At 46.6% G+C, this 15,446-nt stretch overlaps 1 protein-coding gene and 1 long non-coding RNA gene across 2 annotated transcripts; one reads left to right on the plus strand and one right to left on the minus strand.

Moving 5' to 3' along the window:
• Window positions 1-1,646: 1,646 nt before the first annotated feature.
• On the minus strand, window positions 1,647-5,045 carry CHRAC1 (chromatin accessibility complex subunit 1). The gene is made up of 3 exons (XM_043880253.1): window positions 4,782-5,045; window positions 2,856-2,982; window positions 1,647-2,270 (listed from the first exon to the last, which is right to left on the minus strand). Exons 1-3 carry the CDS (start codon window positions 4,926-4,928, stop codon window positions 2,158-2,160), a joined length of 387 nt encoding a protein of 128 aa, XP_043736188.1. The 5' UTR covers window positions 4,929-5,045; the 3' UTR covers window positions 1,647-2,157.
• A 73-nt stretch (window positions 5,046-5,118) lies between these two features.
• On the plus strand, window positions 5,119-13,269 carry LOC122679501. Its single transcript, XR_006336419.1, has 3 exons — window positions 5,119-6,104; window positions 6,797-7,667; window positions 13,158-13,269. It is a non-coding gene; the product is annotated as an uncharacterized LOC122679501 (long non-coding RNA).
• The last annotated feature ends 2,177 nt before the right edge of the window (window positions 13,270-15,446 follow it).

Raw genomic sequence — 15,446 nt, forward strand, 5'->3', positions numbered from 1 at the left:
CAAGAAGGACAGAAAACAGCAGCAACTGCCTGGGGATAAGGGAAGGAACTAACTTCAAGGGGATACAGAGGAACATCTGGGGTGACGGAATCGTTCTGTATATATTGACTGCTGACACGACCAACAGAATGGACATTAAAGGATGATTTTACTGGGTGAAATTTCAAACTCAATTTTAAAAAAAGACTGAAAAGGCGAGAGCTAAAATATACCCAATGTGAATAGAAATAGGGCTTATGGTTTTCTCTCGTGGATAGTAAAAACAATTACTATGAAGGAATAGTAAAAATGATGGAGGTCTTCAATAATACAAAATGCTTTGTAATTTTTTAAGACAGACATGCTTAGGCAGAGGTAATATTTCTTACTGTATTTCATTTAATAATGTGATATGAAATTTTTCTCCAAGAATAGAAATATTAGAAAGTGCTTGTTTTTGGACTTCCCCAGTTATTCAGTGGTTAAGACTGTATGCTTCCACTGCAGAAGGCTCAGGTTTGACCCCTGGTTGGGGAACTAAGATCCCACATGTTGGCCAGTCAATGCAGGAGACCCAGGTTCGATCATTGATCCGGGAAGTTTCCACAAGGCTCGGGGCAACTAACCCTGTAAGCCATAGCTACTGAGCCCATGCACCTAGAGCCCTGCTCTGCAGAGAAGTCACCACAAAGAGAAGCCCACAGACCGCAACCAGGAGTAGGCCCCTGGCCACAGCCAGAGGAGGCCTAAGCACAGCAACAAAGATCAGGGCAGCCAAAACTAAATTAATTTAAAAAAAAAAGTAATAGACGATTCTAAAACTAGTTCCATAACACATTTTACTATAAAAATATATACAGCTTTTAAATCAGAACTACAATGAGGTTATCACCTCACACGGATCAGAAAAAGTCTACAAACAATAAATGCTGGACAGGGTGTGGAGAAAAGGGCACCATCTTGCACTGTTGGTGGGAATTAAAACTGATATTGCCACTATGCAGAATAGTATGGAGGTTCCTTAAAAAACTAGGAATAAAACTACCATATGACCCAGCAATCCCACTACTGGGCATATATGCTAAGGGAACCATGACACATACACCCCAACACTCTGCAGCACTACTTAAGATAGGACACAGAAGCAACCTAGATGTCCATCGACAGATGAATGGATAAAGGAGCTGTGGTACATATACACAATGGAGTATTACTCAGCTATAAAAAGGAATGCATTTTCTAGAGCCTATTATAAGAGTGAAGTAAGTCAGAAAGAGAAAGAGAAACATTGTACATTAACACATATATAGGGAATCTAGAAAGATGGTACTGATGAACTCATCTACAGGGCAGCAACGCAGATGCAGACATACACAGGCTTTTGGACATGTGGGGTAGGGAGGTGGGATGATTTGAGACAGTAGCATTGAAACATACACATTACCATATGTAAAACAGTGGGAATTTGCTGTATGAAAGAGGAAACCCAAAGCTGGTGTTCTGGGACAACCTAGAGGGGTGGGATAGGGAGGGATGTGGGAGGGAGGTTTAAGAGGGAGGGAACATATGTATACCTGATTCATCTTGATGTATGGCAGAAACCATCACAATACTGTAAAGTAATTATTCTCCAATTAAAAATAAAATGTAAAAAAAAAAAATACAGCTTTTAATAAAAAAGAAAAATTTATTTTACAGTTTAAAAAAATGCAGTAGTTGGACGAATACAAAGCCAGATTGTCTTGAAATACAAAAATCCTACCTACAGACTACATATTTAGCTAAAACAGGATCTAGCTGTTTACCAGAACTAATTTCAAAATATACATATGTGGATCTACACAACTGGTATTTTACAAGTTCTTGAAAATCTATCTTCAAACTAGAAAGTTAAGCAGAGTCCCGTTGCCTCTGGAGCTCAGCGCTGCAGTCGGGCTGTGCCTTCCGGTTCATAGTCTGTTCGCAGTCCCCTCCCACTCCAGCTGCAGCGTGAGCTTGGGGGAGAGAGGCTGCTGCCTGGGCTCCTTTCCTGTTGGCTATTTATGGCAGAGGTGCATTAGGCCCGGTCTCAGCCAGGGAAGAACACGATGTCTGTGCAGTCTCTGAAGGGTGGACAGACGAACGCCGCTTCACAGCCAAGGTGCTGATGCGGAGGGTCCTCGCTGCTGATCTTCGGGGTCAGGATTCCGCTTCGTCGTCCTCACTCTCATCCTTGTTGTTCTCCTCCTCTCCTCTCTTCTCTTTAAGCATTTTCAGATATTTACTAGCTAAAATCTTCTTTGGTAATATATCTTAAAAACATAAAACTAACGTCAGCAATGCAAATTTCAAAACGTGCTAGTCCCTGCTATGACCTCTAAAACAGGTTCCAAGAGGAGACAAATTTCAGACTACACTTCTGGGGTGAAATGGCAGGAAATTAGCACTGCCTCCTGACTAATGCTAAGTACCTGTTTCTGTTTCACTGATTGCAAACTATGCTTTTCTCTGTGCTGATAACCACTGGAAGCAACCCTGTCCAACCCACCGGACACAACGCTGGCCCCAAGGACCACCTTAAGCTCTTTTTAGCTGTGGTGCACACAGCTTGTTCTGCGACAACAACGATGAGTTTGTTTCCCCATTCAAGTAAGGAGGAGTCTGAGGGAGGGGCCTGCCCGGCTGGCCCAGACACCCTCTGCAGGATGCCAAGTTAATTCGAGCTCTAGGTAAACCGCATTACAAACACTCAGGCAAAACTGAACCTCTAGTCCCGTGCCAGGTAAACTGGCACCTGGAGGAAGCACCAAGATGTCTATTTCAGTGAAAGCAGAAAAAGAGCGCAGGAAAAGCTGTAATTACTATTTTTTGACCAGAATGTTTCAAAAGCGAAGTACCTGCAAGGAACTGAAAAGTTTCCGACTCCTCCGCAGTATTTGATAAGTCACTATAGGTGAGTGCTTTCTTTTCTTTTCCACTGCCATGTCTATAGGAATACGTGGCGAGATATTGAACAAAGAGTTCCTAAAACAAAATGAAAAAGTAAAATGAAAGGAGTGCTTTGAAAACCTACCAGACCTCATTAAATTACATTAAGTTTAGATGACTGCAGATTATCTTGGTTCATCAAATTATAGGAGAAATAAAAGGAGAAAGGAGAAATATGAGGTCAGGAAGAGAGTAAGGCTGAATTAAAGTTGGCAGGAAAGCAGGGATTTCCTAAAAGTTTATTTTAGATTTCTAACTTACAAAAAATATATAACAATAAATCGTAACTGTTTAATGCCCAACCTCTACAGTTAAAGACGGGCAAGAGACCATCCACAAATTTTCTTCGCTCAAGAACACACATTGTGTATTCAATGTACATTGTGTAGGGTGGTCCCCCTACAACCCTAAGTCAACAACCTGAAGGTAAAAAATGATCAATTTCCTGTTTCACCCAGATACCTTCCCTAAGGCAACCATCTGAAATGAGCCTCTCTGTTTTATTTTAAATCCATATAATTGAGTTAGCAAGGGATTAAAGAAGTAACTGCAAAACTCTTAACTCCTTAATATCTATAGAATAAAATGGTACAAACATCCCCAAAACCACTCAATTTCCTACTTCCTTTAGCTACAGCTTTGACCAACATACCCTAGGGACACTGTCTACCCAACTAAGAGGGCTGGAAAATGGATTCCAAGGAAAGTTAAAGACTGTGAAGCAGAAACCTGGCCAAGGGTTAAGAACAGGAAGGTTCTGGCCTACCTAGACCAAAGCAAGAGACAATTATTTGGGCCTACGAGGGGGCTAAAACTTCAATTCTGGCCCAGGGTCCCTACAGTCAAAGCTATGGTTTTTCCACTAGTCATGTATGGATATGAGTTGGACCATAAAGAAAGCTAAGCATCAAAGAATTGTGCTTTCCAACTGTGGTGTTGGAGAAGACTCTTGAGAGAGTCCCTTGTACAGCAAGAAGGTCTAACCAGTCGATCCTAAAGGAAATCGACCCTGAATATTCACTGGAAGGACTGATGCTAAAGATGAAGCTCCAATACTTCGGTCATCTGAGACGAAGAGCCGACTCTATTACAAAAGACCCTGATACTGGGAAAGACTGAAGGCAGAAGGGGACGAGAGATGGCTGGATGGCATCACCGACTCAACGAAACTACGGGGGCTAGTGAAGGCTGGGGTCCCGCAGCCCACGCGGTCGCCAAGGGTCGGACACGACTCGTCGACTGTACAACAACTGGCCCAGGAGACTCGGGACAGCGTGGGCAAGCGGCCAAGCCCGGCCGCACGTTCTGAGGAAGCCGCGGGCCCTCTCCCTGAACCGTTTAAGGAGCTGCGGCACAAAGCCACGAAAAAGACCGGAAGCAGCAAAAGGAGGGGCTGTGGGGCCCCTGGTACAGTGACGCTCGAGGAGGGGACATCAAAAGTCACCTATGCGCCGCAGCCCAGACCTCCCCCGCGCGAGGGACGGCGGGAACGGGACGGGCGTGGCGACGAGGGCGCGAAGGAGGGCGGGAGCGGAAAGAGCGGGCGGCCTGGCGCGCGAAGGAGGGCGGGAGAGGAAAGAAAGGGCGGCCGGGCGCGCGAAGGAGGGCGGGAGCGGCACCGGGGGGCGGGGCGAAGGGCGCGCGCGGGAGCTGGGGCGCGCGCGATGCGAGAGGGGCGTGAGGCGACCCTCAAAAGAAAAGGGGCGGCAGCGCAGGGGCCCGAAGTGGACACCGCAGCTCGCAGGGCCCGGTGGGCGGGGCGGGGCGCGACGGTTTCGGGCGGCCCCCACCGCGGTCCCCCGCTCCTCAACTCCTCCCCGCACGGCCCGCCTCACCGTGGCTTTGGCGGTGAGCACCAGCGCCTCCTGGTTGATGCTGGACACTTCGGGGGAGCTCTTCATGATGACCCGGATGCGGGACAGGGGCAGCGACACCAACCGCTGCTCCCCGCACTTATCCTTGCCCACGACCACGTCCGCCATCTCTGCGCCCCGCCCCCGCGGCGGCGGCGGCAGCCCCTACCAGCCGCAAGGTGGCCGGCCTACACGGTCGGTGTAGGGGAGCGACGTCCCACTGCCCCGTGGGAGTTGTAGTGTTGGGTGGCGCGGCGGTGGGGGCAGACTACAAATCCCGTGATGCCGCGCTCCCCCCGCGGCTGTGCGCGCGGGGCGGAAATGCGACCTGAGGCTCCGGCTGGGCGGGGGTGGCTGTGGGTGATGGTTCGGCCTTGGGATGCTGAGAAATTCCGTGAAGGAAAACAGCGTGGGAAGAGAGAAACCGGGGCAAAAAGGGAAAAGGCTGGGCAGTGAGGAGAGAAAACAGCCCTACTGATTAGAAAGCGCTCTGCCGGCTAAAGGAGCCACAAGGCAGAGGCCCTGAGGGACGACCCTTTTAAGAAGCGCAAAATGACCGCTGTGTAGGCAGGTGTGCTAGGTGAAGTCCGAGAGGTAGCCGGGGGCTAGGTCCTGTTGGTTTTTATTCTAAGAAAAATGGGAAGTGGTTGAAAGATACCAGAGGGATGATGGGATATGTCTTAAGTTTCAGAAAGATGCCTCTGCTGACCGTGAATAGACCAGAGAGCAGTCGCAAGGATAGAGAGATTGTAAAGGTGGAGGCAAAGAGATTGTAGAGTTGAAGGTGATTGCAAGTGAGGAGTTGAATGCTAATGTGACTGAAGTTGTCGTGAGTAAGGACTGATAGGAAATAGCCACGGGCCGGATCAGATAGAGTCTTGTAAATCATGGAATTCTTTCCAGAAGAGTTGGGAGGCCCCACTTAAGTTTTGCAAGGAATATTCAGGTGGCCGTATGTGAATAGGCCATAGAGGAGTGAGAATGGAAGCAGGCAGAGTTCAGGTAAGAAGCTGTTACAGGGATGGAGAGAGGTGGTGGAAATAGTAGGTTGTAGATTTTGGGGACCTAATTTGAAGATAGAGCCAACAGGTAATCTCTGAAAATTCAATTAACTATCAAGAAGAAAAAGGGATTTTATTCAAGCCAGAGGTTTATAAAGTAGAAGCAGATTCTCAGAAACTCTGAGAGTCCTTAACACCTTTTAGAAGTTGAAGGCATAGCAGGTACATTTTCAAGACAGAGGATTGTACATCAAAATGACATACTGATGTTCTACATAGAGTTCACCAAGGATACACAATCCAGGTAAGCATGTGCAAAGCAAGTCACGTGACCCCCTAAAGAGCCGAGAAAGCACAGTGTTCTTACAAGAAGCTCCATCGCTAGCATGAAAAGAAAGGAAAAAAAAAGTTGATCTTCACAGTTGAGCAGGCACTCCTGCCTTTGAGGAGCTGTGGTGAATATGTAGTGCAGGTGCACACTACAGGTCAGGGAGAGAAGGAGGAGGCCCAAACAGAATTTAAAATGTAATTGTTTCCTTGTCTTGCCATAAAATACAAATTTTACTTCATCATGGTCTTGCTAAGGGAAAGGATGGTGGTGAAAAGAATTGAGTTAAAGAATGGTGGTACTGTTTACTGATCTGGGGAAGCCTGCAGGAGGAGCAAATTTGGCAGGGGTGGGTTTAGAGCAAATTAAGTCTCAATTTCCTTGAAACACTAGTGGCAGTGTTGACTGGCCGGTTGGCTATTCCAGCCTGGAGTTCAGGCTGGAGCAGTGATTGTCCAGGTGATAATTAAAACCAAGGACTTGAATGAATGTATCTGGGAGGAGAGTGTAGATAGAGTACAAAAATCTGAGGACTATAACCTGGGTTACCCCAACATTTTGAGATGAAAAAAAATCCAGCAAAGGAAACTCGAAAGTGGCCATTGAGTAAAAGAAAAAACAAGACTATATGTGTCTGTAAAGCCAATTGAAAAATACTGTTTCAACAGGATTGAATACTGCTGGGAGGTGGAGTAAGACTTGTCTTTCCACTCACAACAAAGGACTGTCTCCAAACCACTGTTTCCTCATTTGCAAAGATGAAACAGGAGAATCGCACCCATCTTGGGTTGTTAAAAGGTGTGAACATGCCTGGTGCATAAAGATCAAAGCCATCCGCCCATCCATCCAGTGCTGCCTCCCTCTCAGGTCAGCCGTGAGTGTCAAAGGAGCTGAGAAGGAGGAAGTGCTTTGCCAACTGTGCAGCACTCTGCAGAAGCCTAAACTACTGTGGGAATTTTTCCCTGTTCCTGTTACAAGGTTCTTTCACCCCAAATCAACTTCAGTTCCAAAATTCACATGAAAGGGGTCCGGAAGATTAAAAGTGTACCTTGTTTAACCTTTTTGATTCAATTCTGCCTATCACTTAGGCAATGATTACAAAACATAAAATGTGTACTTTGCAGAGCGTGTTTCTGCAAGTTTCGTAGGCTCTGAAAACCACTGCCCTTCAATCTTAATGAGAGGAGCTGAAGCCAGAGAGCACAGATGCCCCAGATTACTGAAGTCTGCAGTGCCATAAGTCTTCACATCTCCCTTCAGCCGTGATGACCCAGCCACCTTAGCACCTGCTGCGTGCTTTGTCTCTGGAAGGAGAAAGCTGAGAACCCAAGGACAGTGTGACCTCAGGTCTTGGAGAAGAGCCCCCAGTACATGGCAGGCCCTTCTAGGCACAGAGGAAAGCTACAGGCAGTGAGCAAGACAGCTCTAGTCCCTGTTCTCACAGCATGGTTTCAAATACAAGGAAGATAAGAAAAGTAACATCCCCTGTGGTAAATGCCATGAGAGTGATGGCATGGTGTCTCTGAGAAATGAAACGAGGTCAGTTTTTTTGTTTTGTTTTTTTTTTAATGTTTATTTGTTTGGCCGCTCCCCATCCTAACTGGGGCTTGTGGGCTCTAGTTCCCAAACCAGAGATCTAACTCGGGGTCCCTGCTTTGGGTGGGCGGAGCCTTAACCTCTGGACCAACAGCGAAGTCCCTGAGGTCAGATTTGGAGGTAGGAATGGAGCACTCTCACAGGATAACGTGTGGGAAAACACCTGAGCTGGAAGACGCCTTGGCAGATTTGAGGAACAAAAAGGCCATTGTGGCTGGAGCTTAGCAAGTGAGGCAGAGAGTGCAGGAGACATGGTGAGCCAGGTAGGTGGGACCCACTCCACTGGCAGGTGAGAAGCTCGGCTTGCTTTCTGAGAGCAGTGGGGAGCCTGAAGAGCCTTGAAGCTAGGGAGCAGACCCAACTAAAACGCTCATCCTGATTGCCGAGGGGTGACTGACTGGCACCACGCCCTGTGCCAAGCAGAGATGGAGGTGCTGTTTCAGCCTGAGGATTCAGCTCAGAGCCAAAGGAAAGCCTTTCCTCTGCAAACAGGCTACCCATGAGGGTCCCTGGTCCACACAGGAAGCAGACTGGCATCGTTTTTAAGTTTTGTTTCTCTAGCAGGTATTGTCTGTTTGTTAATCAGGTTTCTCCTCTTCCAGCATATTTGACAGCAGGATGGGTTAAGTTTAGGAAGGAGTGTGGCAAGCATCTGGAGGATGAAAAGAGCCAGAATAATTCAAGGAGAAAAGGAGGGTGAGAAGCTCAGGTTGTGGAATTGGCAGGACACGTTGCTGTATTTGGCCATTTTGAGAAGTAAGGAGTGAGGCAAAGAGAGATCTGCAGAAAGAGGGAATGTGCCCAGCATTTGTAAAAAAGGAAACAAGCTTGGAACCTAATCGAGTGGGAGAAGGAAAGAATCTGAGATCCTCAGAACTTCCCTGCACGAGAAGCAACACATGAGTTAGCAGATCATTCTGTCGTCGGTGCTCTTGTTTACCATGTATCCTCACAGCCTCTCAGGTGTGCCCGCTGCTTCTGCTGCCTCCCCACTGCACCTGCCCCTGTACCCCGGGCGCTAGGTAACCACGCTTCCCAGAACCCCCCGCCAGCTGGCTTCTGGGAGACCCAGGTGCGAGGGTGCAGCACGGATGGAGGAGGAAGCATCGTTTATGGTTGTGTGAAGTTGTTGGCAGCATGCGGGGATTTGGGGTGGGGGTTGGTTACAGGGAGTCACCTGCACTGCGCACAGTGGGGTGGGGTTCCACTCTGCAGCAGCACCTTGGGCAGTCTAGGGGGGAGTGTTGGCCCGGCCCCCAGCCAGGGGCAGCAGCAGCTTCCTCATCTCCAAGCTGCATCTCAGCGGCAGCTCCCTCATGCTCCAGCACATGCCCTTCCACACCCTCGAAGTCATTTCTCGGCTTTAAATCCCTGTCTGTCTGAAATAGCTGAAGAAGTTTCTGCTTTCCTGATTGAACGTTGAGACATATGTAGTTGGTACAGGAAACAGACCCACAGAAATGGGGATCTGGAGCTGATGATATGATTGTGCTAGAGCAGAGATGACCTGCCTGGCAGCAGGCACTGGCCAAACAGTCATTTAGGTTGTCACCTGCCACTGCCTGGGTGGACAGCCCGCTGAAGGCAAGGCTGCCCCAAGGCGGTGGAGCGTTGTGAGATGGGCTTTTCCTGAGACGGGGAGATTTCAGAGAGAAAATTGGAAGCTCTGACTGTAAACTCTCAGAGCAAGCCTTCAGCCTTTCCTGATCTTTTGTAGGCTCAGGGCTGATGGGGCTAAAGGTCAGACCTGCCTGTAGTCTTACCTGAGACAAAATTACCACAGAAGTTGAAGTCACAAGTTCACCTGGACTTTTCTGTGAAGTTGGGCTCTTTATTGGGAAGAGTAGGGTCCTGAGACTTAGGAAAGGACAGTTGGGAGGATACTAGCAACCCTTTAACCAGCCCCCCCACCCCTCTGAGCCTCTGTCAGAGAAAATGGCCCCTCTGCCTGCCTGAGATCACCCCTCCCTCACCCCCTTGAAGTCCTCTTAACGAGCTTACTTGTGCTTACCTGGAACAGGGACGCTGACCCTTCTCAAGACACGCCTCTCATTAACTCCAGGCCATAATTGGAGTCAGATCCCAGCATGCCCGGGATGAAACAGCAAAGCCCAGAGATGTTGACACAATGAAAGAATTGCAGCATACTCACTGCTTTTATCATCGGAAACTTGAGGAGTGTGTGGGGAATGGATTCTTATGACATCAGTCCAGGTGGACAGAGATTAATGTAGGTTTGGCTGGATGTATCAATGTAACTGATTTACCAGAGAGTAAATTAGGTTAGGTCCATGAATCAAGGTAAATTGAAAGTGGTCCAAGAGATGGAGATGGCAGGAGTGAACATCAACATTTCAGGAATAAGTGAACTAAAATGGACCAGAATGGTGAATTTAATTCAGATGACCATTATAATCTACTACTGTGGGCAAGAATTCTTTGGAACAAATGGAGTAACCCTTAGAGTCAATAAGAGTCTGAAATGCAGTACTTGGGTGCAGTCTCAAAAATGACACAATGATCTCTGTCTGCTTCCAAGGCAAACCATTCAATATCACAGTAATTCAAGTCTATGCCCCAATCACTAAGGCCAAAGAAGTTGAATAGTCTATGATGACCTATAAGACCTTCTAGAACTAACACCAAAAAAGATGTCCTTTTCATCATAGGGGAGTGGAATGTAAAAGTAGGAAGTCAAGATATACCTAGAGTAACAGGCAAGTTTTGCCTTGGAGTACAAAATGATGCAGGGCAAAGGCTAACGGAGTTTCACCAAGAGAATGCACTGGTCATAGCAAACACCCTCTTCCAACAACACAAGAGATGACTCTACACATGAACATCACCAGATGGTCAATATGGAAATCAGATTGATTATATTCTTTGCAGCTGAAGATGGAGAAGCTCTATACAGTCAGCAAAAACAAGACTGGGAGCTGACTGTGGCTCAGATCATGAGTTCCTTATTGCCAAATTCAGACTTGAAGAAAGTAGGGAAAACCACTAGATCATTCAGGTATGATCTAAATCAAATCCCTTATGATTATACAGTGGAAGTGATAAACAGATACAAAGGATTAGATCTGATAGAGTGCCTGAAAAACTATGAACAGAGGTTGGTGATATTGTACAGGAGGCAGTGATCAAGACCATCCCCAAGAAAAAGAAATGCAAAAAGGCAAAATGGTTGTCTGAGGAAGTCTTACAAATAGCTGAGAATAGAAGAGATGCTAAAGGCAAAGGAGAAAGGGAAAGATATACCTCTCTGAATGTAGAGTTCCAAAGAATAGCAAGGAGGATAAGAAAGCCTTCCTCAGTGGTCAATGCAAAGAAATAGAGGAAAACAAAAGAAACAGAGGAAAACAACATTATGGGAAAGACTAGAGATCTCTTCAAGAAAATTAGAGATACCAAGGGAACATTTCATGCAACAATGGGCACAATAAAGGACAGAAATGGTATGGACCTAACAGAAGCAGAAGATAATAAGAAGAGGTGACAAGAATACATAGAAGAACTGTACAAAAAACATCTTCATGACCCAGATAACCACAATGGAGTGATCATTCATCTAGAGCCAGACATCCTGGAGTGTGAAGTCAAGTGGGCCTTAGAAGCATCACTACAAACAAAGTTAGTGGAAGTGATGGAATTCTAGCTGAGCTATTTCAAATATTAAAAGATGATGCTGTGAAAGTGCTGCACTCAACATGCCAGCAAATTTAGAAAACTCAGCAGGGGCCATGGTACTGGAAAAGGTCCGTTTTCATTCCAATCCCAAAGAAAGGCAATGCCAAAGAATGTTTAAACTGCACAGTTGCACTCATCTCACACGCTGTCAAAGTAATGCTCAAACTTCTCCAAGCCAGGCTCCAACAGTACGTGAACTGAGAACTTCCAGATGTTCAAGCTGGATTTAGAAAAGGTAGAGGAACCAGAGGTCAAATTGCCAACATCCATTGGATCATATAAAAAGCAAAAGAGTTCCAGAAAAACATATTCTGCTTTATTGACTAGGCCAAAGCCTTTGACTGTGTGGATCACAACAAACTGGAAAATTCTTCAAGAGATGGGAATACCAGGCCACCTGACCTGCCTTCTGAAAATCTGTATGCAGGTCAAGAAGCAACAGTAAGAACTGGAAATAGAACAATGGACTGGTTCCAAATCGGGAAAGGAGTATGTCAAGGCTGTATATTGTTACCCTGCTTATTTAACTTACATGCAGAGTACATCATGTGAGATGCTTGGCTGGATGAAGCTCAAGATGGAATCAAAATATCAGTAACCTCAGATATGCAGATGACACCACCCTTATGGAAGAAAGCAAAGAGGAACTGAAGAGTCTCTTGATGAAAGTGAAAGGAGAATGGCTTAAAACTCAACATTCAAAAAAACAAAAGATGATGGCATCCGGTCCCATCATTTCATGGCAAATAGATGGGGAAACAATGGAAACAGTGACAGACTTTATTTTCTTGGCTCCAAAATCACTGCAGATGGTGACTGTAGCCATGAAATTAAAAGACACCTGCTCCTTGGAAGAAAAACTATGATCAACGTAGACAGCATATTAAAAAGCAGAGACGTTACTTTGCTGACAAAGATCTGTCTAGTCAAAGCTAGGGTCTTTCCAAAGTCATGTATGGATGTGAGAGTTCACTTAGTTCAATTCAGTCGCTCATTGTTGTCCAACTGTTTGTGACCCCATGGACTGCAGCACACCAGGCTTCCCTATCCATCACCAACTCCTGGAGTTTACTTGAACTGTGAGAGATGGACCATCAAGAAAGCTGAGCACCAAAAAATTGATGCTTTTGAACTGGTGTTGGAGAAGACTCTTGAGAGTCTCCTGGACTCTAAAGAGATCAAACCAGTCAGTCCTAAAGGAAATCAGTCCTGAATATTTATTGGAAGGACTGATGCTGAACCTCCAATATTTTGGAGAACTGACTCATTGGAAAAGACTCTGATACTGGGAAAGATTGAAGGCAGGAGTGTTGCCCTAAAGGTCCGGGAGCAAGTGATGAGAATGAAAACAGAACACGAAATCTGGTGCAATGGGTCAGGGGACCTGCAGCCTCTTATTGGACTGAGGTGCAGAGTCCACTCTGAGTCCAGCTTTTATTCCTGATTGCAGACTACAAAACTTTCTTTGATCTATCTTTCCCAGGACACTACATTGACACAGTCCAGATCTCCTTGTTTTTACCCCAGGCCATTCCCTTCTGGGATAGTCTTGGGAACAATCAGCAAGTGCGTAGGCAGTGATCATACCTAATGCCGACCAGGTGTTCCAAGGTCCATGCTTTCATGATCCCAGTCATACTCCCTTCTAGATCTGGCCTTGGGGGTTGTAACAAGTCTATTAGTCTAAGCAAAACATGAAAAATAATCATCAACACAGTTTCTTAATATATGCTGTTATTCCAGGTGCTATTTCTATGAAATTTCTCAAGGCTGTGAAAGGACATTATTAGAAATTAAAAAAAAAGAAAAGAAAGAAAATCCCACTATACAGGAGAAGGGGATGACAGAGGGTGAGATGGTTGGATGGCATCACCGACTCAATGGACATGCGTTTGAGTAAGCTCTGGGAGTTGCTGATGAACAGGTAATCCTGGCGTGCTGCAGTCCATGGGTTCACAAAGAGTCGGACGTGACTGGGTGACTGAACTGAACTGGATTCAGTGTGTGTTCACTCCAACAGCTGGGAGGGGCTTGATCACTTTGCTTAGCTAAGTTGGAGCCTCTCTGACCTTAAAAGACTACTTAAAAAAAAAAAAAAAAGACTACTTTAACCACATCTGAGTGTGCTTCTTTGACCCCTTCACCAGATAACCCCACAGATCTAGCGCAGGGTGTCTGGGGGCAGATCCCAGGAAGAGAATCCTAGAACAGACACTAAGGGGCACGTAGCAAAGATACAGCTGCTGAAAATAACTATTCTCCATTTGAACAACAGCTCCAGATCTGCTGCTGGACACTGGTAGAGACCAAATACCGGACCCCACGAGAGTATGTGAGCTGAGCTGCATGCCTCACTCCACTGTCCAGGGGAGGTCAATGTGGACGATGATGCCAACCTTGAGCAGGTCTCTGAAGCACAAGGAAGTCACATGAACAGGTGGCTGAGACTCCAGGACACCTCCTTCACCCCCCAAGCCCCCCTCTCCCCACAGGGATGGCCTCAGGAGATTCTCTGTGGGCAGAAGAGTGCCAACCTAGGACCCAGGTAATAGACTGCTTTGTAAACGTGCTGCCACCAGACACGCTGGGACTGCTACACCAAGCAGCTTCACCCAGTGTGCCTGGAAGGTGGAGATGAAGGGGCTCCCCTAGAGGGCCACCTGCCTGGGCAGAGAGAAAGCCAGAGGTCAGGATCGACTCCAGTTCAGGGGCAGCAGCTAACAGATTGACTGGTGGTCTGGGAGCTTGGAAAGAACAAGATTGGAGACTTACAGACAAAAGGGTCTGGGCAAGGGGTTTGTGGGTGAACTTGCCAGAATGAGGAGAGGTGTGAAGTTAAGCGTAGCCTGCATGCATGCCCACCGAAGGGCTCCTGCATGGGAGGCCTCTGGTAAACACGTGGCAGGATGCCTCACTTGTGCACCTCAGTTGTTCTGTCTGCAGCCACTGTGGCGCTGCCCAGTCCACTGAGCTTACATACAGTGGCCATGGCCCCATTTGGAGCTGATGTGGGGAGGATATCATTATGGACCTTCCATCTTTCTGCTCTGTCATTCTTAGAATGTTGGTTTTAGTCTTCATGCTTATTACCTCATAGTTCCAAAAGGGCTGCTGCTGTTCCAGACTTCACTGCATTAGGCAGGAATAAGGGGAAAGGGTCACAACCAAAAGGCTCTTTCCTCATTGGGTCTGAAGCCTTTGTCTTTTTCCTAAGGAAGAGAAGATCTCCTTAGGGGTCTTCCTCTTACATCTATTTGTCAGAATTGATTCACCCTGAGACCAATTACTGTCTGAAGAGAAGGAGACTGCTAGGATTGCTTTATACCAATTAAGATTTAACCCCTAGGGCTATCTTCCTGTGATCAAAGGATATCTTATACCCACTGACAAAAATTGAGGGACATGGGAGGTGAAGTTTGAGGCAAAGAATCATTGTAGATTAGAGAACAACCAGTATCTTGCCAAAGTTGGCAACATTTAAAATTCTGGAGATTTCACTTGTAAATCTATCTCGAAGAGTGGGAAGGTCAGGGGACATGACCCCATGTTGCTTCATGGCAGAGTTGGTGGCTGTCATTAGATGAGTCACATGCTCTTGGGTTTGCCACAGTTCCCACCACTCTCTATCACTCACCTGTCTGCTTTATCATCTCCACTGCCTGCTTGACCCCTGCAAGCATTTGACTTTGTGATCCCAGACTTAGGACATTGTTTTAGAGCCATCTGTTTGTGCATGTGTTTCTCCCACCAGACTGGCACTGTGTTTGGCCTATAAGATGCAAATAAGGTGGAAAAGAAAGAAGCTCTTCCTAATAAGCCAAGCTATCACATTGCATGAGAGAAGTGGTAAAGGCTTTCCCATCACAAGGATCTAAATTACTAGCTCCCCCAGTCTGACTGTCATGTTCCTCCCCTGTAAGCTGAGGGTGATCACACCTGCTCCCCGAGCGTCACTGAGATGCTTGTATGAAATAAAGAGAAGCTTGTATAATATAAACTTTATATGCATGTAAAGCCCAGGCAAAAAACAAA

Source organism: Cervus elaphus, chromosome 21, assembly GCF_910594005.1.
Source record: "Cervus elaphus chromosome 21, mCerEla1.1, whole genome shotgun sequence".
Taxonomy (NCBI): Eukaryota; Metazoa; Chordata; class Mammalia; order Artiodactyla; family Cervidae; genus Cervus; species Cervus elaphus.

What these genes read in the sequence shown, in the direction of transcription:
- CHRAC1 (XM_043880253.1), bottom strand. Translation starts at nt 4,928, where the DNA reads ATGGCGGACGTGGTCGTGGGCAAGGATAAGTGCGGGGAGCAGCGGTTG. An exon ending in TGCTCACCGCCAAAGCCACG is followed by an intron (nt 2,983 to 4,781) that starts GTGAGGCGGGCC and finishes ATTTTGTTTTAG; the next exon opens with GAACTCTTTGTTCAATATCT. An exon ending in AACTTTTCAGTTCCTTGCAG is followed by an intron (nt 2,271 to 2,855) that starts GTACTTCGCTTT and finishes TATGTTTTTAAG; the next exon opens with ATATATTACCAAAGAAGATT.